Raw genomic sequence first — 24,827 nt, forward strand, 5'->3', positions numbered from 1 at the left:
GACCCCGCGGCGCGCCAGCGGCCTGAAGGGGGTCGCAGCGGAGGCAAAAGCTCCCCCAGCTCCCCCTCTTGCCTCAGCCAGGCCTCGCGGCAGCAGCCGCGGACCACAGGTTTCCCCCGCCCGGGGACCGCGCGCGGCCGGCTCGCCGCCTCCTCCCTCCCCCCGCCCCCGGCTGTCTGGCAACGCCGCAGTGGTGGCGGCGGGGGGCCCGGGCGACAAGGCTCCCTCCTCCTCCTCCCGCCCGCCCGAGCCTGCCCCCGCTGGCCGCCGCAGCCGCGATCACGTCGTCGGAGATTTCCATCGGGGCAGGGGGAGGGCCCAGGGCGGGCAGCGCGCGGCGGGGCGCGGCGAGGGGCGGAGCGAAAGTTGGAGCCTGCAAAAGCCGCGGCACCGCGCTCGCCGGCCACACCGTGCGCCGCCACCTCCGCACAGGTGGTCGCGCCGCTCTGCGCCGCGATGTTGCCCAAAGTTCTTGTGCTCCTCCTGGGCATATTCGTGATCATCCAGTCGAGGTGAGTCTCCCTCCCGGGACCCAAGCGTCCTGCGCGCTCAGCTCCCTCTCCTCGGCAGCGGGCCGTTCCCAGGACCCTCTGCGACCCCGCGTGCCTCGAGCCCCGCGGCCGCATCGCCCAGGGCCCTCGCGTGGGCCAGCCGGGTCCCGAGTCCTTTCGACGCGCGATTAGCCTCTGCTCCCTCTAGGGGGGGCGCCCCGGGCCTCTGAGGGGGAGCCCGGGGAGGAAGGCGGGACGCCTGTCCCCTGGCCACTCGCGTCCACGGACCCCTGCTCTCCAAAGCACTGCGGCGGTGGGAGGGCGAGCGTTCCCCTCCCTCCCGGGGTCTTGCGCAGGAAGAGGGGAGCAGCCCCGGGGTGACCGGCCAGTAGAGGCTCACGCTACTGGGGACGGGGGCAGGGCTGGGGACATAGCCGCGCCGAACACGTTTGAGCGTTGCTTCGTGTGTCCTGTGTTGCTCACAGTTTTTTCGCAGCGCCTACTGAGTACCAGTCCCTGTGCCAGGCAACTCTGACTTTACCTGCTTCCCGTCCCGCCGCTCCTCTTGGTGCCAGTCCCAGGCACGAGCCCTGGTTTAGTGTAAGGGATCCCGCCCCGGGTCCCCCCGCCGCTCCCCGCCGCCCCCCTCCCCCCCTTCCTCATCCGCAGACGCCCCGCTGGGTCTTGGGCCGACTGGAGTCAGAGGCCAGGAATGTTGTTCTCCTCTGAGGTCTGTGGTTTGGGGCCTGGATTTCAATCCCCCTCCCCTTTTCAGGTTTCCGTTGAGCAGCCAGCTTCCCTCCTACCCTCTCCTTGTCCTGGGACTTTGCTAGAAAGATTGGACCCTGGATTTCTGGCTTGTTAGGGTGGAAGAGATGACTGCTTCATTTTTTTGAGACGGTTTCCAGCTGTCACAAGTTTCTAAAGCTGCCTGATCTGTGGAGCTTTCTCGAAGTCTCCATGGCACTGCGCTTGAGTCTGGTTGATCTGTTTTGGGGAGAGGGGATGGCTCCTCAGGGGAGGGGCTGTGTGGCTCCCTGCTGGTGCCCTGGGGGAGGGGGGGGCTCAGCAGGGGCTTGGCAAATGTTTCTGAATGCGTGCTAGGAATTTCTCGTCATCCACATCCCTCACATGGGATTTGTACTAGTTGAGAGAACAGACATGGTGACTGGCTGGGACCTGCGGGGGGCGGGGGGCGGGGGGTTGGAAGAAGGGACGGGAATCAGAGAGGAAAACAGCAGGGAAGAAGGGCTATGAATATGGAAGCTATCCTTCCAGCCAGAAGGGAGGGCTGCTGAGGTAACTGATGTTCAGATACTGTCAACATGGCAACCTGTGATGTCAGGAAAGAGCTGAGGAGGTGACAGTGGGGTGTGCTGGGTCACAGTGAACCAGAAAACCTTGCTCTGGTCCATACTTAGCCTCAAATCAGTTGTGGACTTTGGGCACAGCCTTTCCTCCATCTGTGCCTCAGTTTCTCCATCTCTAAAGCAAGCAAGAGAGCTGATTTGGAAAAAATATTACAGCATCCCTTCTCATATTCCCAAACCCCCACCAGGCTGCTGGGGGTGGGAGGTGGTGCAGAGATTCACTCTATCCTGAATCATCACATCTGGAAGGATGTGGGTGCCTGAAAAGCCCCTGTGGAAAATCCCACTAGTCCACTGTATAGGTGTTTTACAAGTTTTTGTTCTTCCTAGCCCTGAAAGTGAGCTTAATGGCTGGCTGGGGAAAGGTATGCATTGTCAGCAGCTTCTTAACCCCAAGGATCCCGGGATGAGGTTGTTTATTTGTTTTGTTGGTTGGTTTGTTTTAACTGGCAAAAGCTGATTGTGTGATTAAAGCAAACTCAAGACCCTCTGATGTCATCTTCATTGCAGACCTAGTCTAGGGGCAGGAGGGCTTAGGTGGTGGTCCCAGTGCTTTTGTGTTTATTTGCCTCTTTTAAACCTGTTGGGGGAGGGGGGGTTGTTGTTGAGGGTTTCAGATATGGGAGGGGCTGCTGCAGGCTTTTGAGTGGTCCTGTCTGGCAGTGCAGTCTACCACTGGCTTACAGTTTTGATTGTGCCATGTTCCCAGCCACATCACTCATTTTGCAGGGTTTCAGGCCCCCCATTTTCCTTCCTCCCAGAGGACTGGAAGATTAGCCTCCAGGCACCCATGAGACTCGAAAAGCCTCAGGGAAAGAGGAGGCCTTCTGGATGTGGCAATTGAAAGCAGAAACTGCTTTTTCCAAGCCCACTTCTTCCCTAGCCCAGAATGGAAATTAGCCACTTTAGACATGAGAAATGGCATAGACTTGGCACATCTGCATGCCCGTTAAGCAATTCTAAGAGCTTAAACTACTGCAGAAAAATGCATTTTGCTGCCCAAGTTGGCATTCCCTTGGTCTGCAATACAGGAGTCATGCCCATGTCTCCTGCCCTGTTTACTCCTTATTTTAGGAATCAAGTTACCTGATAGTTGGTTTTTTTTTAAATCATTAAAAGAAAAGTGTGACATACAAATATAAAAGCACAGAAACCACGAGCAAACAGCATAGGGGATTTTCACAGAGTAAACGTACCTACGTAACCAGCACCTAGACCAGGAAATACAGCCTTTCCAGCCCTCCCCCACACCTCGCCAAATGCCCCTCCCAGTACACTCTCCTCTTCAAAGGAAACCACTCTCCTGCCTTCCAGCATCACAGATTAATTTGGGCTGATGACTTTTTAAAACGCTTTTAATTATAAAATTGTTTCAAAGTCATATAAAAGTAGAGGGAATGGTAGACTGATCTGTATCCCACTCATCCTCCTTTTCTGGCTTAGATTGTTTTGAAGTAAATCTCAGATATCATATTATTTTATATGTAATTATTTTAGTATGTATTTGTAATCATTAAGGAATTTAAAAACATAAGTAAATACCATTATTACACCCAAAATTTAACAGCAATTTATTCATGCCTCAACTATCCAGTCAGTGTTCAGAACTCTTCTGTTGTGTCACAACTTTATATATATATATATATAGTTTGCTTTTAAAAATCAGGATCCAATCAGATCCCTGTATTAACAGTCAGGGCATTTTTATTTCAAAAATATTTTTTATTGAATTAGAACATATATACAGAAAAGTGCTTAAATCATAAGTGTACAGCTGATGAGGTGTCAGAAAGTGAGCACAATGGTGTAAACAAAGCCAGATCCAGGACTAGAACATGAGCACAGCCTCAGAAGCCCCCTGGTGCCCCCTTCGTCACTGCCTCCCAGCAAAAGTAGTACTACTCTGACTTCTAACACCATTGCTGTGTTTCATACATTGCCAGATGGCTTTTTAAATTTTTGCTTAATTTAATTTTATTACTACTGCTATTATTATTATTATTGGCTGTGGTGAATGGCTGTGACACTCAAGATGGGCTCCTGTTGGCCATCCGTTTCCTGGATGACAGTCTCTGGGTGAAGGACTCCTGCCTTTCCTCAGTGCTTAAATATTCACGAAGAGCTGCCCTTTAGCCTTCTTCCCTCCAGTCCTGGCCACTGCCCTCAGTGCGACGAGTATTACAAAACTGCAGAATATCCCCACAATGTTCTAGTCCTTCTGGGAGAGGCTGCTCTGGCTTTTGCAAGCGTTCCTCGGTAGCCCTGGCCCTCTGCCTGTCCACTGCTCCCAGGTGGTGCTGGTCAGGCGGACTGGAGGCCAAGGCTAGTAACAGTGGCTGATAGGCCAGAACTCACACACAAATGCCCTCTCATTTCATTTTGCATTGAAAATCCTTTTAAAGTCTAGGTCTTATTTTTATTATTGATTTTTTTTTTCTAAGTGAAGAATTATTATAAAAGAGGAATAGTGTAGCAAGTCCTCAAAGAGCAGCAAGATTTAAAAGAAATTAACGAGTATAATCTGTTTCTGTCTCATAATTTACAGTTACCAGTCACTATTTAATTAAGCATCGTTGCAAGAGGCATAAGCTGGGGCCGTACAGGGTGGAAGGCAGAACTTTCTTTTTTGTTTGCGTGTTCTAGGGTTGAGGGACCTCAGTCTGCATCAAAGAAGGAAGCCACTGCCCGTAATGATGTCTTCTATGGCCCTGAGCCACAGCCCCTTGGAAGGAAGCTCCTCTCTGAAGAAACAAAGCCCACTGCTACTGGGACCGGGCGCCCAGTTGGCAAACTGCCAGAAGCCTCTCGCATCCTGAACACTATCCTCAGTAACTATGACCACAAACTGCGCCCCGGCATTGGTGGTGAGTAACAGAACAAACTTCTCCCCTCCTGGAGGGTAGGGAGGACATAGGAGTGGAGAATGACCCTGGGATGTAGGTGAGGGTGCCATGCACGTGGACAGGAACATCTGCTGCTGACCTTTCAGGTAACAGACATTAACTCTACTCTCGGCAATGCCACTAACCTTGGTCAAGACTTTTCCCTACTCTTACCCTCAGTTTTTCCAACTGTAAAATCAGATGACTAGACTGGATGGTTGATCTTCGAGGTGTATGTCCAGCTCTTAACAGTCCATGAGCTGGGTCTTGCCATTACAGAACCAATAAAGAAATAGGACTGGATGGTGAAAATACATAGTTCAACCCTCACCTGTCTCCCCTTTTCTGCCCTCTGACCCTCCCCTATCCCATGCTCCTATTTGACACTTACCCTCTGCTGCTTCTGCTTTCCTTACAGAGAAGCCCACTGTGGTCACTGTTGAGATCTCTGTCAACAGCCTTGGCCCGCTCTCTATCCTGGACATGGTGAGTACTAAGCTTTCAGTACAGTGTTCCCTAGCCCAGGAGCTGGCCTACATATAGGGCCTTCCACACACTTGTGCTTTCTGCTCTGTGTTTCTGTAATGACTCCAAGAGGGGGTTTTATTTTTTCTTCTTGTTGTTGTTGTTGTTGTTTTTGGAAGGAGGGAGATATTTTAACCGTCACTGACTTGAGAACGAGGCTGGAAAAGGTAAGTCCCTTGCTGCCTGAAGAGGATGTTCAGAACCATGACTGTATCTTCCAGTCTTTCATTCAAATAAAAATAATAAAGCATCTCTACACACTGCAATGGAATGGCTCTTTTCTTCTGATAATTATTTATATGGACTTAAGTCTATAGTTACCAGCTCTTGCTCTAAGACTGTTTCTCTAATCTTGCCCCAGTGCCTTCTCTCCTTTTTTACTGGAATCATACTATGTCAGCTCTGTCCCCAGTTAGCTTTCATCATCTCCCACCTGGAATATGCAAAGGTCTCCTCCTATCCCAATCCACTAGTAAGTCAGCCTCCCGAGTGATGCACCTCCTGCGGTCCTGCCCCTGCTTCCAGCATGTGGTTCCACCCCACACTCTAGCAGTCCAGGCCCTCCATGGTTGTATTCCTTTTCACCCCCTTGTGCTCTAGTCACACTAGAGTATGGAAGTTCCCAGACTGCCTTGTACCTCTTGAGATTGTTTGAGCAGTCTCTTGATGGGGATGCCATTGCTCCACTTTCCTACTGGTCAAAAGCAGCCTTCTTCAGGGTACAGCTCAGGTGACATCTTCTCCATGGCAGCTTCCCTGACCTCCACAGCTATCAGTTGTTCCCTTCTTACTCGCACCACACTCCTCTTTGGCACACACATCTTTCTAGCATACATCACAGTTGTTTACGTGATCTTTCCTACCTCATTTCACTGTAATTACTTGCTCTATGTCTGCCTTGCTCTCTCCACTATGGGCTCCTTGATGCCAAGACTCAGTACATGTTAACTGAGCAAACGAATTACAGAAGATGCTCCACAGTAGTCACTTGCATCTGCAGAGCCTGACAATGAGGAAGGCTGTGGTAACCAACTCCACTGCAGTCATAGACTTGGCTTGGTCCAGGGTAGACACAGATCTAGCATGCTCACTGATACCCTACAAGAGCCATGTGATTGGGGGAGTTCAGAGCCTTGACTCTGAGATGGGCCTTGCAAATAGACACTCAAAGGTAAGTAAGCATTCATGGAAGATCAAGATGTTTACAAATATGCTGAGTGAAAGAGTGAGGTTCCCCCCTGTGATGCTTTGTTTGGCTATTGGTTCATAGCAATGCATAAGTACACTGTGTCTCAAACACAGTGTACTTGTGCATTACTATGTAACAAATTACTCCCAAAACATAGTGCCTTAAAACAACAGATAGTCATTACCTTATAGCTTGTGTGAGTCACGAATCCAGGCATGGCTTAGCTGGGTTCTCTGTTTCAAGGTCTCTCACAAGGTTACAATCAAGGTGTCTGTTGGGGGCTGGGCTCTCATCTGAAGGCACAGTTGAAGGAGTATCTAGTTCCAACACCACTGACATGGTTAGCAGGATTCAGTTCCTCTCCAGCGGTGGTCTGGAGGCCTCCCTCAGTTCTTGCATGTGGGCTTCTCCACCGGGTGGCTCACAATATGGCAGCTGGCTTCCCTCAGAATGAGTAAGAGTGTGAGAGAATGTGCTCCAGATGGGAGCCACAAAAGTTTTGTAATCTAATCTTGGGAGTGCCATCCCATTGCTTCTGCAATATTCTGTTCATTAGAAGCAAGTCATCAGGTCTAGCCCACAGTCAAGTGAAGGGAATTACACAAGGGCATGAACACCAGAAAGTGAAATCATTGGGAACTGTCTCAGAGTCTACCTACCACACATGGCCATGATGTTCTCCTGTTAGAGCAAGGGAAGGCCTGTAACTCCTAGAATGGAATGCTGGGAACTAACAGGAAATAACAGAACATGAGAACAGACAGATATTTTTGAGTTTCTGTCTACATTTTAAAATTGGGTTTTTTGTTTGTTTGTTTGTTTTGTCTCTTCCCTTGATGGGAGATTGACTTTTTACTGCTATCAATGTGCTTACCACTACAAGAATTAGTCTTCTTTTTACCTTGTAATTTACCTTTTCTAAATGGGTGTAAAACCAGCAATCAGTTTTGTTAAAATTGCTTATAAACCAAGAAACACTAGATTCTGAGCAAGAGCCATAAGTTGAAATCTTGTGGTCCCACCATTGTGGCCATTGTTTATATTTAATAGGAAATGGGCCTTTCAGGTAATTGGTGTAGGGGTGGGAAAGGCAGTACAGGATTGTTTTCTAGTGGGGTAGAGAGCCTCCTGCAGCAGTCTCTACCTTCCTTTTAGTATGCCCAAAGCTGAATGAAGTTTTCAGTCCACAGTAACCTGATGGCTCCCAGAACCTTGCACATCTATTTTTCTGCTCTTTTGGTCTATTTCTCTGCTCCTTTGAATTGATATTAAGGCATTGCCAAGCTGTTTTGGAAGTAACCAGTCTAAATTCCAGCAGGCTGGTTTGTTCCTTTCTCCCTAACCTGTTCACCTCCAGGTGGCAAAATTTCCTTAGGCTGACTGGGGAGAACACACACATTGATGAATGGGGCAGATGGCCCTAAGTTGCTTTGCTCTGTTTTCTGGATGAAATAGAGCATCCTGAAAACTGAAGAATAGTGGAAAATTTGTGAGTATAATCTCCTTGCTATTTGTGTAAGATATAATTTTGGGAAACCAGTCTCTATCATCTGTGACAGCCCTGTGGCAGCAGTAGCCCCAATCACAGTAGCTGAATGCCCTATTTCTCCTTGCTCCTTGACTTTTAATACTGCCAGCACCAGAGGTGCCGGGAAGTGCTGATACTTGACAAGCCTGAAGGATACCAGTCTAATGATTCATCAGTCACCAAACCTGGCATAAAACACAGAACTGGTCCAGAAAGGAGCCAACAACTTGATTTTCTTTGGCCAGTAAGGTGGTGCTTTAGCCTGGGCTAGTGCCTTTTGAATATTCCAAACCCTTATGTGGTATTGAATTCCTCTGAGTAGTCTCACTTCTACATCATTCCAAATAGTTCTTCAAAGAGGTGGGAGGTCCCTGTTTTTGTGCAGCCTACATTCCCCTGATGCACTTGGTGAGGAGAGGATGCACGTCTCTGCCACACGGCCACAGAGCTCGCCAGTGCTCAGAGTATACTTGTCTCCCCGGGTCCTCATGACAGCCTGTGTGGCAGCATGAGGATCCCCATTTTACATTTGAGGTAACAGCCTCTCAGCAACGTTGTGAGTCCCAACATTTGTTACACAGTCCACGTAATTATTTGAGGGGAGTTTCAACACCCTTTGGTCAATCACATGTTGTATAGAGTGCAGGCCTTGTCCTCAGGGAGGGAAACATGAGTCCATGCCATGTGGATTTTAATCAAATGTTTCTACCAACCTCCTGGCTTAACTTTTGAAAGACCCAGTCTGAGCTTAAAAGGCAATAGCCAGTCTGGGAACGACTGCCTGTTGTAGCATCAGTGGTTGCTAATGTTGTTTCTTGCTGTGGTAATTATCTCAGGCGATTCTAATTGAGCCAGTTCCTAAACACCAAATTTCTAGAGTTTGAGCTGTGCTAAAAGAGATGTACATCGCAATCTCCTTTGTCAAACTGGGAAAAACTTGAAATGTTAGTTATCAGTTGATGTGTAATGAACTTGCAATTGGTATCTTGTCAAATAGAAATTAAACGCTCATTTGAAACACTATAACATAGAGCATGAGCACAGCACAGGTGTGGAGGGGAAGGCTTCCCTCTGGCTACCAAGCAGTTGGCATGGCCTGGGAATGAAGGAGACTCAGCTGGCTAAGTTGGAACTGCCAGCCACTGGGGACCGTGGAAACACTTTGAAGGCCATTCGTGAAGTCAGGTGAGGCGGGGTGGGGGTGGGTCAGGGCCTCCCATATGAATGGTAGCCAGGCTCTACCAGCTCTTTTCTGTCTTTCTCTGGCCTACTCCAGGAAACTTTCTCAGTCTCCCTTTCCCTGGCAATTGGCAGCTGCTTCCACCACCTTTTGTTCTGGGCAGCAACGAAAAGCAGAGATTTTCTTAATCTCTTCCCTGAGGGCTCTGCTGGCCTTCAGTGTTGTAGGTTTTGGCTTGGTACTCATTGTGTGATGCAGGATAACTCAGGGGAAAGACCTAGGAATTCTGCAGAGGAAAATTAGACGTTGGTGCCCAAAGGGATGGTTGATGTAACTGAAGGCTGTTGCAAGGCAAGGCCATGGTGCTGGTGCTCTGAGTGGCAGAGCCAGCGTGCTGTCATTGACTATTTGTATAATTTTGAACAGCCCTCTTTCTCTCTGAGCCTCAGTTTCCCTCCCTCTAAAATAAGGGAGGTTGAGCTAGTCCTCAGAGTTCTGCCTTGGCCTCGTCCTGGTCCCTGCTGTTCAAGCCGCTTACAGTTCCACTGCAGTCTGTTTTTTCTCCCTTCAATGCTAGTGGTGCAAATTTCTAGCTCCTTGTGCTTCTTCCTATTAAACAGCCTTCTTGATGTTTAACAGACAGTTTATGACATAGTCAATTTCTGGAGACCAAATAATTGTGAATATATCTATGCATATGCACACACACATTTAGAGGTTATGGGCACCTGTTTGAAAGGAAAAACAAAGCAAAGAAAAAAGGGTTCTCTTTGTTTAAAAAACAGGAATCTAAATAGACATTTCTCTTGTGACTCAAAGCACTTCATTTTTTAATATATTTCTGGAGAATGAAGGATTGAGGTTAATTAACATCTGTGCTCCCCAAATAAAAGCTGAAAGGGGAAACTGCTATAGACAGTCAAAGGTGTGTGTACTTATAAACTTTTTAAGTGATTTTGAGCTAGGATCTTTGATTTGCTGTGGAAACATGGGGGCTGAGAGAGTGTTGACTTGGCTGAAGTAGCACCACCATCCTACACGGGAGTGATAAGGTGATGAGCCCAGCCCATACAATTAAGCCACCATCACCTGTTTCTAGATGAAATGTATCTTCCCAGACTGTTACCTGTTTGGGAGTGTTACCTTCTTTTGGGAATACCCAGAAAAAGAAAACTTCTATAGCCAAATGCATGCTGCTTTCCTCTGTGCAAACCTAAGTGGACTCCAGAGTCAATTTGCTTGAGAGGCCCATCATAGAATGTCATGGGGCCTTTGCCCACTGGGAGAGGAAGGGTCCCAGTGCCAGCTCTGGCCACAGGGCATTTTGGGGGGGGCATTTACAAATCATTTCTAGCCCCCCATTTAACAAAGAAGGTGACAGGTAAAGCTGCATGTTTCAGCCAAGGTCACATGAACATTTATTTAAGATTTTGATTATAAATGTTAACATCTCTGTAGGAAAAAACAGACTAATAACCACTAGAGTCTAACAGGTCTCCTTTCCACATTCCTTTGGAACCATTCTTAGGGAACATTCAGTTTTCCGAAGTGTCAGTCAGTGTCTACTGGCTATTTTCTAGTCTTTTTACTTTGACACAGTTACATGTTCATGTTTCCAGTTGTGGCCGTAGTATACAGATAAGTCATTTTAATGATCAAGTCCTTTGTCATCTTGCCTAAGTGAAAAGTTCTCTTACTCTTATTTATAAGAAAACATGGAAAAAATACTGGATAGTTGCAGTGACACAAGTCTTATGCCCTTAAGCATGTGCTGATGGGAATCCTCAGAATCTAGAACATCAGAGCTATCAACCTTTAAAGATCACCAAATTTCCCCTATCCCATTGTTGTTTTGACTTTGACCTTCAAAATCCCCAGCAACTATTTGTATCCTTGCATTGATTGCATTCATCCAGTAGCCTTGACTATTATGTGACCAGAAGGGTGCTCTGGATCTCAGTTTTATCCAGTTGTGTTTATCACTTTGTTCTATGGTGGTAAGATCCACATGGGCCACAGTCGCATTTGCCACTCTATCAGGCAACACTTTCTTTCCAAATGGTGGAATCATTCCAAGATGTGTGGTTGATCTTGTAGAATAAATACATCACAAAGTGAGTAGTAAGTTCTAAGGAATGTCTGTGGACATTTGGAAGCTTGAGAATGGTATCACACTTTGGAGAAAAGAGTGACCTAGAAGTAGACTGTCAGTTGATCTGCAGTCCTTGCAGATCTATTGGTAAAACAAATGCTTGGGTTGATGAAAGTTTCTTGTTATGAATGTCTGCCCTAGAGAAGACTCAGGAGAACATGACTGCAATCTTCAAGTGCCTTTCCTTGACTCACATAGTTGCCTCTGATTTATGATGCACAACCAATGGAAATCAGTTTGTCAAGAAAAAGGGAGAAATGCTACACTAAAGATATGTAACAATTTAAGATGCATCTTGATTTCAGAAATGTGGAAAAAGGGAATCTTAGGTTCAGTGAAATACCATTTCTGGAGATCTCTCCTTTGGAACAGGAATTAGACTTGCTCTGTGTGCTTCCAGAGACCAGAAAGGGAATTGATAAGAGAAAGCCGTAGGGAGCTGCATTTAAGGCAAAACTTTCTATTGCTCTGAGCTGTATGAGAATGGTGTTAACCGCTGCATGATGTGGGAACTCAGCTCCCCTTGCTCATGGTAACCACGCAGGGCATGACTGACTTCTTGGCTGGGATCATTAGGCGTGGTAACCTCTGGGTCCCTTCTAGTCCTAACATTGGAAGAATCTCTGAGCAGAGAGGAGGGACCTCCTCCTACTCTTGTTTCTTATCCAGTGCTCCATGTGTTTCATCACATTGCCTTTAAGATTCCAGATTAGGCAGTGCCAAACAATATGTTTATGTGTGAATGTCCTTTGTTTGCTCAGCCTCAAGTGTGTGCTTTTTTATCCTTCCCACCAGGAATACACCATTGACATCATCTTCTACCAGACCTGGTATGATGAACGCCTCCGTTACAATGACACCTTTGAGACCCTTGTTCTGAATGGCAATGTGGTGAGCCAGTTGTGGATCCCGGACACCTTTTTTAGGAATTCTAAGAAGACCCAAGAGCATGAGATCACCATGCCCAACCAGATGGTCCGCATCCACAAAGACGGCAAGGTGTTGTACACCATTAGGTATGTCAAGCCTCTGCAGTCTCACCGCCTAGAACTCTCCCTCCCCTTCTGAGAATTTTAGCCAAAGACTCACGGGCAGAGATCTCATCCTGAATGATACTTCTAAGGGTCTATCCAGCTTTCCTAGACTGTGAGCTCAACCCCCTCATATATAGATGCAGACACTGAGGCCTCAGAATAGAAAGATATTGCTTAAAGCCACACACCAATTATGTGGCAGAGCTGGGACTGGTATCCAGTTACTTAGCTTCTAGTCCAGAGCTCCCTCAACTAGGATGTACCAGTATGACTGCATTGCCTGGACAATTCCATCCCAAGTGGGCACTGGATGTAAAGACACGTCCACGGTGGTGGAATTGTCCAGGTGGAGCAGTAACACAGCGGTTGGAAAGATAGCTAAGACCAGGCTGGATACTTGAATTCCTGGCAGGGGAGGGTTGTGTGTTGGTGGTGTGGGGGTGGGGGGATGGATGTGGTGGAGAGTGGGAGAATGTTGGTAGGTGCTGCAGGCTGGGCTGGGCAAGAAGCAAAAGCCCATCTAAGTTGGTCCAACACTTTTCTGATGATGGAACTCAGAGTAGCCAGATACTTCCAAGCTATTCTTGCTCTTCTTTTGGTCTCTCTTTGGAGCTTTTTGTCATAAATTCTGCTGTTGCTATTCGTTGTGGTGGTCTCCGAACCAAAGTTGAGTGGATACCTAAGTGCTCAGAACCAACCTGATGAGGCTCCTTTCTCCCCTCCAGGATGACCATTGATGCTGGATGTTCACTCCACATGCTCAAATTTCCAATGGATTCTCACTCTTGCCCTCTGTCTTTCTCTAGCTGTGAGTACCTTCTGAGGTTTCTGGGGCCCCAGAAACATGCTGGGCGTCTTCTTTTACTCATCCTGGTCCTTTACATTTCTCTGTCTATGCTTTTCTCCTAAGATGGTGCCAAGGCTTTGCAGAACCTCCGTCCTCCATCCTCATCTCCTTTCCTGCCAACAATACTGTGTCGTTCAGTATGGGCCTCATGTTGGGTTCCTCCCTCTCCCTTCCACCCACTTCAAGTCAGTCACCTGCCTCTAAAGTGTATCTGAAGTATGTCTGCTCCTCTTTGTCATCTTCCACTTAGACTTTTGCAACATCTTTGCTTTGATGTCCAGAACTAAATTCATTGTCTCCTTCCAACCTCTACCCCCAAAACAAATGTGTTGCTTCTGTGTTCCCATCTATCTCATTGAAGAGCACCATCACCCACCCAGTTGCCGAAGCCAAGAACTTTGATGCTTTCCTTTCCCTCACCTCCTACATCTAATTAGTCAGCACATCCTGTTGGTGTTCCCTCTAAAATCTCTGTTGATCTTGTCAATGTCTCTACATTCTGACTGTCACAGCTGTGACTCCTGTCCTCATTCATTTTATAGTGCCTGGATTATTGCACCGGCCTCCCTTAACTGGTCTCCTTGCCAACATGCTATCCTCACATGAGGACCACAGTGACCTAACTGAAGTGTCATCTGAAGTGTCATTCTTAGTTTCAAATTCTTCCTTAACACTTATGGATCAATTCCACATTGCTTAGAATGACCCTCAAGGCCCTTCATACACTGGCCCCTGCTACCCATTCCTGCATGCCTTATCTTCCATGAGCTAGCCATCCCGAACTTTTGGCATTTCCACAATACACCAGGCATTTCACCTTTCTGTGCTGTCCCTCACCCCTCAGTCTCATCCATATGGAGAATATTTATTTGACTTTCAAGACTTAATGGGAATGTTACCTGCTTTATATTTAAGTCTTTTCTGAGTGTGTCCCCAAATTATCTTTCCCTACTTTGTATTCCACAGCAGAAGTTTTTCAGAGAAATTCCAAAAATCACAGCTGTATACTTGCTGTCTTACTCAATAAAATGTGAATGCTTGAGGACAGGGTCTATGCCTTGCTCATCTTTGTATTTCTAGCCCAGGGCCTGGTACTGAGGAATGCTCAGTAAACACTCTTATGGAATGGACTTCAACGTTGAGGTAAGAGAGGCAAGGTTCCATAGCTGGTAAGGCCAGAGTAAGGACTTCAAGGCATTACTCAGGCTGACTCCATGCTGGTGGAGACCTCAGCTGGGCTTCCCAGTCTCATGTGACCCTCCTTTCCATGTTGCTTTCCAGTTTCCTATACTGAGAGTGAGATGATCTACAAGTGGGAAAATTTTAAGCTTGAAATCAATGAGAAGAACTCCTGGAAGCTATTCCAGTTTGATTTTACAGGAGTGAGCAACAAAACTGAAATCGTCTCAACACCAGCTGGTAAGTGTGTTTTGGGAGTCAGGGCTAGGCAGAGGCCCAGGAAAGGTAGTAGGGATGACTGGAGGTGGCCATCCTTGCAAATGCTATTTGTATGAAAATGTTGTAGGACATGGCTCCTGTATTGTAAATGCTAAGCACTTACAACTGTTTGCAGAGGAAACTGAGACTTTGTAACTATGTCTCAGTCTCGTCTGCGAAGAAGTAAGTGCTTTGCCAAGTCCCCGAGAGGTTAGGTAAGTAGATAAAGTTTTGTTGCTGTCAGAATTGGCAACTAGTTTTGTCATGCAGACCCTTCAATTTCAAGGTCGTTGTTACAACACTGACCTACTTGGATGACTTTGAGAAATGGAACTCCTGTGAATTCTTCATGCCTATAATAAATCCATGTTGGTTGAATGGGAAGCAAGGTCCATTCTAATGGGAATTGGAGGCAAGTTCTAATATCAACTAGATGAGGTCTGGCATAGTCTGGAGGAGGTTACAGCAGCTACAATGGTTGCTACATCAACATTTATCTTAAAGGAGCAGCTCTGTAAAGCACAGATTTCTGTCAAAGACTTCACAATTGATTCAACGTAGACATGGTGACCACTGGTTTTCTGACCTTGCCCCTAACATGGACTAAAGGGGAGGGTCCTGGGTCTCTTAAACTTCAGCTCTTGATTGGGTGTGAGCATCTTTGCTTGTGTTCCTAGGTGATCTGAATGAGGAGCCAAGGGACCTCCCCAGGGTAGCTCCAAGAGCAGCCCTGGAAACCCTCTTCACACGTACTGACCAAGTTCAGGGCAGTGGAGGCACTGCCTTCATCGTTTCCAGAATGTGGATGGAGCCAGTCACCCAAGAAGCCATTTGTCATGGGAGGCATCTTGCTTTACTTCCATGTGGCTAGGCATAAAATCTGCTTTTGCTTCATTTGTTGAGTTGGTCACTGGCTGATGGACAGCTCATGGTCATCTGACTAGAGCTTTGCCTGCACTGTACTAGGCAGGGGCAGAGGGCTGCTTTCCAGCACTTTCCTTTTTCTTGGGAGCTCTGGGGAAGCAGTTATACTGCCTTTGGCTTGGGATCCTTGCTCTTCTGCCAGCTAACCACGGGCCTGCTTCTTGGCTTTCTGCACCTTAGTTTCCTTAGATAGGTGAGGATCCATTATCAAAAGTGGCAGAGGAGACAAGGCCCAGGGGCTTTCAAGTCACTAGTGGTTCCGTTTAGTAGATGGTTACGCATTGTTTCAAAATGGTGCCCTAGTGACTACAAAGCCCCAGAGCCAACATCATCACCGAAGCAATGACAATAGGTAAGCACCAAATCTCCTTGGGAAAGATGAGGTTCTTAGGGAGAAAGGAGGAGGTCTTCTTTCTCTTCTACTTGAGTCATGGTTTCTCCAGTGTCAGAATTATCTTTGGGACTGGTCTCAAACTCTTCCAGTTGGCAGTTCTCTCCGTCTGGAACAGACTTATGTACTCATCTCCTAAGGTTCAGAATGCAGTGGTAGCCTGCTACTCTGCCCTCGAACCAGAGAATCTGCTTTAGGAGATTCCCAAAGAGTCCAGCCCTGCCCCAGTGAGTGAACTGCCCCTTCACTGATGGCTGTTGAGCCCCTGCTTGAATTTTACCAGTGATGAGGAGTTCACTCTCTTGCAAAGGAGTTTCTCCCTTCTCTAGACAGCTTTGTCCATCAGAAAACTGCCTGTTCATCTGAAATTGGAGTCTCTGGAACGTCCACCCATTGGACCTAGTTCTTTTTCCCTAGAACTGTCTGGCTTACATTAAGTCCAGTCACTCTTCCATGGGGTCAAGATTAAAGGACCAGTATTATCATTCCAGCCCTAGATCATATTTTGTTATGGTCTATACAGCCCTAATTCCTTTTCTTTCCCTTGTTCTTCAAAGCTTTGGGTCTACTCATCTTTCTAGTCCCAGTCCTCTGGATACAATTTTTTAAACTGTGTCCCTCTGACAGTGCAGTGACCAACCGTGGTCTGGCCAAAACACATAAGAATAAGAGCAGAAAGCATCTTTAGTATTTTTTGTCTGTTTGTTTTGCTTTGGCTTCATAGCCATGGATATCTTTCTTCCATTACCCATGCTTCTCCAATCCTCAGGAAGAAGAAAGCATGTGTTATTATCCTTCTCTTGGCCTTCAAAGACCAATTCCCATCTCCTGACAAGCAAAAAAAGTTCTTTGGCCTGAAAAAAGAAAATTAAAATAGAAAAATCCAATAAAATAATAAATCTGCATGCAAAAAGAATATATATACTCAGCAGTTTTGCAGGGGTGGGATGGGTAGTTGTAACTAATTAGAGGTATATTAAATTGCATTCAAGACCTTGGGGCAAAAAAATGAGAAAATTGATCAATATATTCTGGCCAGTAGGCAATTGTGAGAGTATTCCCTACAGCAGCTCTGGAGGAGTTTTATCCTCAAAGCTACTACTCTGGACACAGGTTTCCCACTAAATCCAGGCCACTTCCTTGCCTTTTTCCAGAAGAATCTGAGAAGTTTTTCTCCTTGAGTATCAGTTCTACCAAGGTGAGTAGGAAAGGCTGCTCTTTTCATTCAGCTCTAGCCCACCCAGACCTGCTGGGCAGGTGATCTACTTTCCAAACTAGGAAGACACATGGATAAGTTAGTGTTCTGGTCTGCTTTACAAAGCTGTTGCCTGGCAGCAGCAAGAGTTGCTGAGAGTCTCCTGGGTTCCAGGCTGTGCTGGGCTCGGATGGGCAGGGGCTAAGCCCACATGAGCCCTGCCTCGAAGGGATTTAAAAGCCCACCTAATTCAAGGCCAGTGAATTCTACAGCATCACTGAGATAGGAATTCAGAGCTTAGCTTCACTAAGGAGTCAGGATTGGAGCTGTTACAAATCCAAAGTGATGTTGATACTGAAAAGTGATGTTCTAGGCTCAGAGAAAAGCCCAAACAAGCCATGGAGTCATGATAGCGGCATAATGTTTGGGGTGGGTGTGTCAGAGCATAAGGCAGCATGAAGGGAGATATAGGTTGACATCAGGTCCTGTAGGAGCCATTGCTGTTTAGGGTAAGAGCCAAGACCAGGGACACAGAGTCCAAATGAATGTGAAGACCTCAGTCCGCCTTGTAGATGTGTACTCTGCAGACCTGACATCTAGAGGGCTGACTGAAATTTTCACTTTCAGCTAATTCTATTTTCCTGAAACACCCAGTTTGGTTTAGGGTAATAAAACAGAGGGTCCAGGATTTGAATATTCGTATAAATATGCAGGCTAACTCAGAGAATCTGAGAGCAGATGGGATTAACTTAGGGTAAGAGGGGTGTGTGTGTGGTGTGTGTGTGTGTGGTGTGTGTGGTGTGTGTGTGTGTGTGTGTGTGTGTGTGTGTGTGTGTGTGTGTGTGTGTGTGTGTGTGTGTGTGTGTGTTCACTTGGACCCAGGTCATGGTGGGCCTTTAGCATCAGATTACAGAGTGTAGATTTGATATTGCAGCTCATGTAGAGCAGGGACCATGAACAATTTAGGGGCAGGCGAGTGATGGCTTTTGTCCCTCAATGGAGCAACTCCAATTAAGGCATTTCAACAGCATATGAACATGCAGAAAGGAAGCTGAAAGCATTCTGTGCTTCCGCCACCACAGCCTGGGCCCCTTTGGCTCCTTCTGAGTTCGTTGAGAGAGCCAGCAGTGCAGGTGGAAGGCTGCTGTTCTGCAGACTGCACTTGGCCTTTCAGTGAGTGTGAAGGCCTCAGTCAGCCGTCTGTACATCAGGTGTGTGGTCCTGATATCCAGAGGTCTAACCGATGTTTTTCACTTTCATTTGACTCTCCTACCACCCTGGAAAGACAGTATTGGGAGTGGGACAGTGAACTGAGAAAGAAATGATTAAAATTGTAGCCTTGGCTTAGCTCTTAGTTGGCCATGGGTCTAGCCGTAAGTCTCTTTGCTGGGCTTCCTCTGGTCCTATGTGTGTTGCATTGGAACAATGTGCCTCTATCTTAGGACTGTGGTAAGGAATCCCGTGAGCTGAACAAATCTCTAACTGTGCATGTCCTGCTTGGGAAAGACTCACATCAGTGCTGTAATGAAGTGGTGTTTTTATGTGTTCCAGGGGACTTCATGGTCATGACGCTTTTCTTCAATGTGAGCAGGCGGTTTGGCTATGTTGCCTTTCAAAACTATGTCCCTTCTTCTGTGACCACGATGCTCTCCTGGGTTTCCTTTTGGATCAAGAAGGAGTCTGCTTCAGCCAGGACCTCTCTAGGTAAGAGGGTAAGGTGGGCATAAGTATGAGCTCACAGCTGTGCGTTAGCTTGACCAGGGCAAAGAATTACCTTCTCATGGGGTCGTTTGAGTAGTTTAATATATGGGTCAGGAGCTGAGCCCACCTCTATTCCTGTGCTTTTTTAGGGATCACCTCTGTACTCACCATGACCACACTGGGCACCTTTTCTCGTAAGAATTTCCCACGTGTCTCCTATATCACAGCCTTGGATTTCTATATCGCCATCTGCTTCGTCTTCTGCTTCTGCGCTCTGCTGGAATTTGCTGTGCTCAACTTCCTGACCTACAACCAGACGAAAGCCCATGCTTCTCCGAAACTTCGCCATGTATGACCTGGGTATGGGAGTGGAGGCATGCCAGCGAGGGCACCAGGGTTATGGCACCAGGGTTATGGCACATGGGTATCCAGCTCGCCACGTGATGGGGGCTGTGGGAGTAGTTGAATCAACTTCCTGATGTAATGGTGGGAATCCTGGGGGACCAAGAAATGGTGTGCCAAGGACAGTGTTTCCAGAACATCCTGAGACAGCACTTAGGCTTTGCTCATCTTCCCTTGACTTTCGCCCACTTCTTCCCTTGTCCATTTCAGCCTCCTCTTGGTAGCCGTGCCCATGCCCGTATCCGTGCACGTGCCCGCGCCCGTGCCTCCCAGCAGCAGGAAGGTTTTGTGTGCGAGATTGTCACCTCTGAGGGAAGTGATGGAGAGGAGCGCCTGTCTTGCTCAGCCCAGCGGTCCCCCAGCCCAGGTAGCCCCCAGGGTCCCCGCAGCCTCTTCTCCAAGCTGACCTGCTGTGAGTGGTGCAAGAAGTACTTTTGCATGGTCCCCGATTGCAAGGGTAGCACCTGGCAGCAGGGCCGCCTCCGCATCCACATCTACCGCCTGGATGACTACTCGCAGGTTGTTTTCCCAGTGGCCTTCTTCTTGTTCAATGTGCTCTACTGGCTTGTTTGCCTTAACTTGTAGGTGCCAGCTGGCACCCTGTGGGGCAGCCTCCCCAGTTCCCCAGGAGGGCCCAAGCCCCCTGCCAAGGGAGTTGTGGGAAAGTAGCAGCAGCAGGAGTGACCAGAGAGTGTCTCTCTTTCCCCATTCCCCACACACAAGCCCCCAGAGAACTGGTCTTTGCTGGCCCTCTCCCCTACCTGGGCCATCCACTGAATCTCCTGGGCAGCCCATTTCAAGTAAAATGGCCCACCTTTCTATTCTTCAAGGGGCATTCATGATGCTCAGTTTTAAAAGTCATAGGCTCTCAGTGATCAGGTCCCTAAAGCTGTGCCCATGTACCAGCGGAATAGCTGTTCCCCAACAGTGCTGACAATCACTGCCTTTCTCCGGAAATCCATTATTGCCTTTGTGGTGCTACGGGCCCAGCTCTGGCCCCAGCCTCAAAGTGCACAGACCAGCTGCTTGCCTGTTTCTGACACTTCCTTAAGATGCTGGGCAGCAGCATAACAGGGAGGAGACCCCCATCCTTCGGTCAGATTATTATATTCTTGGTTCTATCTCCCTGCCCTCCCTCCCTTCCCCTGCAGATAAACACTGCCATTATCCCTTTAGGAGGAGGACAGCCAACAAGTGAATTGACTTGGAATAGTATCTATCCCTCTGCTGCTGTGACATCTCCGTCTCCCCGCCCTGCTTCCATCTTTCATCCGCACTACTAATTCAATGCCCTTCATCCAGTGGGTATCTATTTTTGTGTGTGATGATAGTAATTACCCCCTGCTTTGTATGCCACCTTCTTCCTCCTCCTTGAACCCTGTGACTCTTTCTGTAACTTCCCCAGTGACTTTCCCAGCCCTGACCCAGGTGCTAGGCCTTGGTGACTTCCTGGGGCTAAGAAACTAAGGAAACTCTGCTTTGCAGCAGGCATTACCTGCCATTGATTGGTGCCCACCTAAGGCACAGCATAGGAGTTCTACCACTTGCTTTGCCCCTGGACCCATGAGCCAGTCCACTGTTATCCCTGGGGCACTCTCACAATCACAATCAATCAATTGAATTCCCTTAAATTTGTATAGAACTTTACCTTTGACAGAGCACTTTTGACAAATTATTTCTATTTGAAGCCTCATCATAGCCCTGGGACATCTTCAGGGCAGGATTATTATCCCCGTAGTGCAGATGGGTACCCCGAGGCACAGATTTCTATGGGACTGTGGATCTCACTGGAAGCTACCCAGGAGCCCACTGTCACCTTGTAGACCACACGACAGGGCTAGGCAGTTCCACTCACCGTGATTCGATTCTATCACCTCTGCTGGCACCCCAGTGGCAGGGCCCAGAACGGCAGTCTCTCTCAGCATTGGCTTGCTCAATTCCTGGGCCTGAGGTGCTCAGACTGCCCCCAAGGTCAAATCTCTCCTGGCTCTGGTAACCCAGTGAGATGAATTTGGACACGCCCCAATGCTTGTATATGCTGAATGAAATCTGTGTCTGTATCTTATTGGGGGTGGGTAGGGTGGGGAATCCATCTGCTTTTTATCACCATCATCTGAAAAGGGGAAATATCCGAATAAAAACATCAGCAAAGCATTCAAGGTGTGGCTGGTTTTCCTGGCGTTCAAGTTTGGTCTCAGTTCAGGTTTTAAATCTTAAATCCATGACTCAAACCTTCCCCGGTTCCCCTCTTCCATCCATGACTGACTCCCAAGCCTGCCAGGCATGCACCAGATACCCTTCTCTCATTAGCAGGGAATGAACAAAAGAGGGCACATGGGTGTGGGGACCCTTTACAGATTCCCTCCCTTGCATCTATGCCTTTGCTCCCTCCATGTTCCTTTTGCTTTGCTCAGTACTCTAGCCCTACCTCATCAGAGTTAGAAGCTTCCTGGAGACAACTGGGCTCAGAACACTCCCCCTTCCCACCATGTAGAGATGGAGATGCTGAGGCCAGAGAAAAGGAGAGATTTGTCTGCTGTCCCATATACCAGTAAATAGTAAAGTGGGACCAGACCCCAGAAATACCCTGGCTTGGGCTTGAAGCAAGCTTGAAGACCGTGGTCGATTCACCTTTCAAAAGAAAATTCTCAAAGTATGTGGGGAAGTGTTGTTCCTGATATCCTGGCAGCCTCCCCAGTTCCCCGGGAGGGCCCAGGGAGTTGGGGGAACTTGCAACTCTAAAGGAACTCAGAAATAATTACAAAAAACAGAGGAGACAAAATGTGTCTGTACAGCCAACATTTTGGCCATAAAGTCCTTAGAATAATGCTCGCTTCCCTTGTAAGAAACCCACATGCCTTTTCTGATGTCCTAACACAGCAAATTACAAATAACAATTTTAGAACGAGAAAAATGGTTTCTCACTTTTAATTACATTAGAAAGATGCAGGAAAAAAAAATGAAGGTAGCCTGGCTCTTGAGCAAAGTAGACATGCAAATTTGTGGGCACTCATATTTAAATGTATTTTGAAACATAGAAATAGTGCAAACCAGATTCCTTAATCACACTACAATAAATCTCCCCAAACAAAATTCCTACCATTTGTAAATTTTAAAAAGCTCACATAAACAGTTCTTTAAAAATAAATTGAAACTGTAATTGGGTGTATAATATCTAAAAAGTAAAATTAATGAAGAACACTACATATTAAAATCAGTGGGATGCAGCCAACACTGCACTTACAGAAAAAATTCATAATTTAAGCATTTCAGTTCTTAAACACAATGGAAGAAAAATGAGTTAAGTATTGAAAACCAGAACTGGAAAAACATATTACACCTTAGTTTTGGGAAAAGAAATTTAGAAAAATAAACAGTATAGGGAGAACCAGATAAGCATTTGAAAAAAAAAAAAAAATAATGCTGGATTCTTACCTCTTTTCATATCCAAATCACAGATGAATCAAAGATTTAAAAACTTTAAGGAAGCCATAAAGGTATACTATAAGAATATGGATGAATATGTTTATATTCTTGGGATGGGAAAGGACCTTCCAAGTATGTCATAAAATACCAGAAACTATAAAGGAAAAGATATAAAAATGTATCTATATTAAGAAATAATAATAACAAAAACAAAAGCAAAAATATATGCAGCAAAACACATTGTCACAGGTCAGTTTTTCTAGGAAGCAGTCTCTGAGACCAAGATCAGAGTGCAGGGGATCGGCTGGGAAGTGCTCTCAGGATCAGCGCCTTTGTGGGCAATGCAGGGCGCAAGGTCAAGGGGAGAAATTGAGCCGCAATGCATCACAGTAACGGCCTCAGATGAACACATGGGAGTGGATGGTCCTTTTGAATTGTCACAAATCAGGGCAAGGGGGTTCGGCCCTTATTACTCACCCCACAACCCCACTGGATATGAGCTTGAACTTGGAAGGGAAATGAACTTGGGCATGTCTGAGAGGGATTCAGTTGAGTGCTCTTATCCTCCAACAATCTCAGCAGCTGGAGAAATGAGAGCTGTGCTGAAGAGGGCACAGTGGTGGAAGGTCTTGGCAGTGCACCACAGCATCCACTATGGTTCATCCCTCACCTTGCTCAGGCTCATTTGTTTCATGTAAATAAATTCTACAGCAATCCTCACATGGTTATGTTGAGCTTCTTTTTCTGAGGAAGATTCACAAGAACACTAGTGAAACACACTACACACCTGCCATCGAAGCTGGTCTTGGAGTCTTAACTAATCCTCATCCTATCTATCCTGTACTATTCATTCCAGATTTCCTCTAACCCTCAGTTAGGATCTTTTCTGACCTTAGGGAGCTTATTTTATGGACTGACTGAAACCTACATCCTTGAAGGGTCTGAGCCTCTGGATACCATGCCCTTCTCAAGCTATGGCTAGTGGACTTGTTTGTCACTTCCAAGAGATACCTAAGTGGGTTATTTGGATGCTAAATTTCTTACCTGCCCCCATTGTACAGCAGTGGCCTGATCTCCTCCTAATGATTAGCGTCAATTACCTCTGTCAGGATGGTGACTTTCTTTCTTTTTTTCTTTTTTGGAGGGTGTCAAATGTGACCAGGCAGCAGCCATGAATAAAAATGTGATGGGACTCTTTGTGTTGTCTCCTGGTAAAGGCACTTAGAATCTGGGAACCAAGAGGTATAAACCTGCAGGACCCAAAATTGTTAAGAATAGGAAGCACAAATCCTCTAAGTGGGTCACCAAGAGTGATGAAAAGCAAAGCAACTCCTACTTCTGCTCCTTAGTTCCAAACCTGTATATTTTGTATATGGTCATTGATTAAGGTACATAATTATTCCTGGTAGGTGGCACTCCTTCCTCTCAAAGTATTGTCTCTAAGCCGGCACTTCACCTCAGCACACCATTTTATAATCTATCTGGCTGGCACTTTCTGGGTATTGCAGTAGGTAGTAGAATCCAAGGTCATATGTCCAATTTTGCACTTCTTTAGCTAGAAAGTGAATCTCTGGGTCCAATCCAATATTAAATAAAATCCTCTCTCAGTGGATGGAAAACTCTTGAATAGTGGTGCTGGCTGAGACCTTCCAGGAAAGAAAAGCAAACCCATATCCAGAAGTTATGTTTACTGCAGTTAAAGTGAATTATTGCCCCATCCAGTTCTGAAGAGGCTCAATCCTTAAAGGAAACCAGTAAGCAAATTTGGGGCAAATTGACTACATTGGGCCTCTTCAAAAATGGACACATGGCTGACAAGGACCAACCCATCTTGTGTGGCATATAGAGCACAGATAGTATCTGGCACACTGTGACAGTCCAAATCCTGAAGATTTCACTGGTAGTTAGCTGGGCCAACATACTATTTGAGGGGAATCCCACTGCTGATTCAGGCATTTGAAGGCTGTGGGAGAAACATTGTGCACAAAGAAAGTGGAGTTGGCCAGTTATTACTACATTGTAATGATGCCCTACAGAGATAAGGAGAAACAGGACAGTTAACATCAGTTAAAGGGTAAGTATGAGAGTCAGAGGGCCTCTTTGGAAACTTACAAGGAGGACTTTATCTACTGTAGTGAAAAAGCAGACATAAG

General features: G+C 46.7%; 1 protein-coding gene across 1 annotated transcript; it reads left to right on the plus strand.

Moving 5' to 3' along the window:
• The first annotated feature begins 456 nt into the window (after positions 1-456).
• Positions 457-19,833, plus strand: GABRE (gamma-aminobutyric acid type A receptor subunit epsilon). Its single transcript, XM_063085117.1, has 9 exons — positions 457-512; positions 4,505-4,725; positions 5,162-5,229; positions 12,113-12,333; positions 13,077-13,159; positions 14,480-14,617; positions 18,697-18,849; positions 18,996-19,195; positions 19,459-19,833. Exons 1-9 carry the CDS (start codon positions 457-459, stop codon positions 19,831-19,833), a joined length of 1,515 nt encoding a protein of 504 aa, XP_062941187.1.
• The last annotated feature ends 4,994 nt before the right edge of the window (positions 19,834-24,827 follow it).

This window comes from Cynocephalus volans, chromosome X (assembly GCF_027409185.1).
Source record: "Cynocephalus volans isolate mCynVol1 chromosome X, mCynVol1.pri, whole genome shotgun sequence".
Classification (NCBI taxonomy): domain Eukaryota; kingdom Metazoa; phylum Chordata; class Mammalia; order Dermoptera; family Cynocephalidae; genus Cynocephalus; species Cynocephalus volans.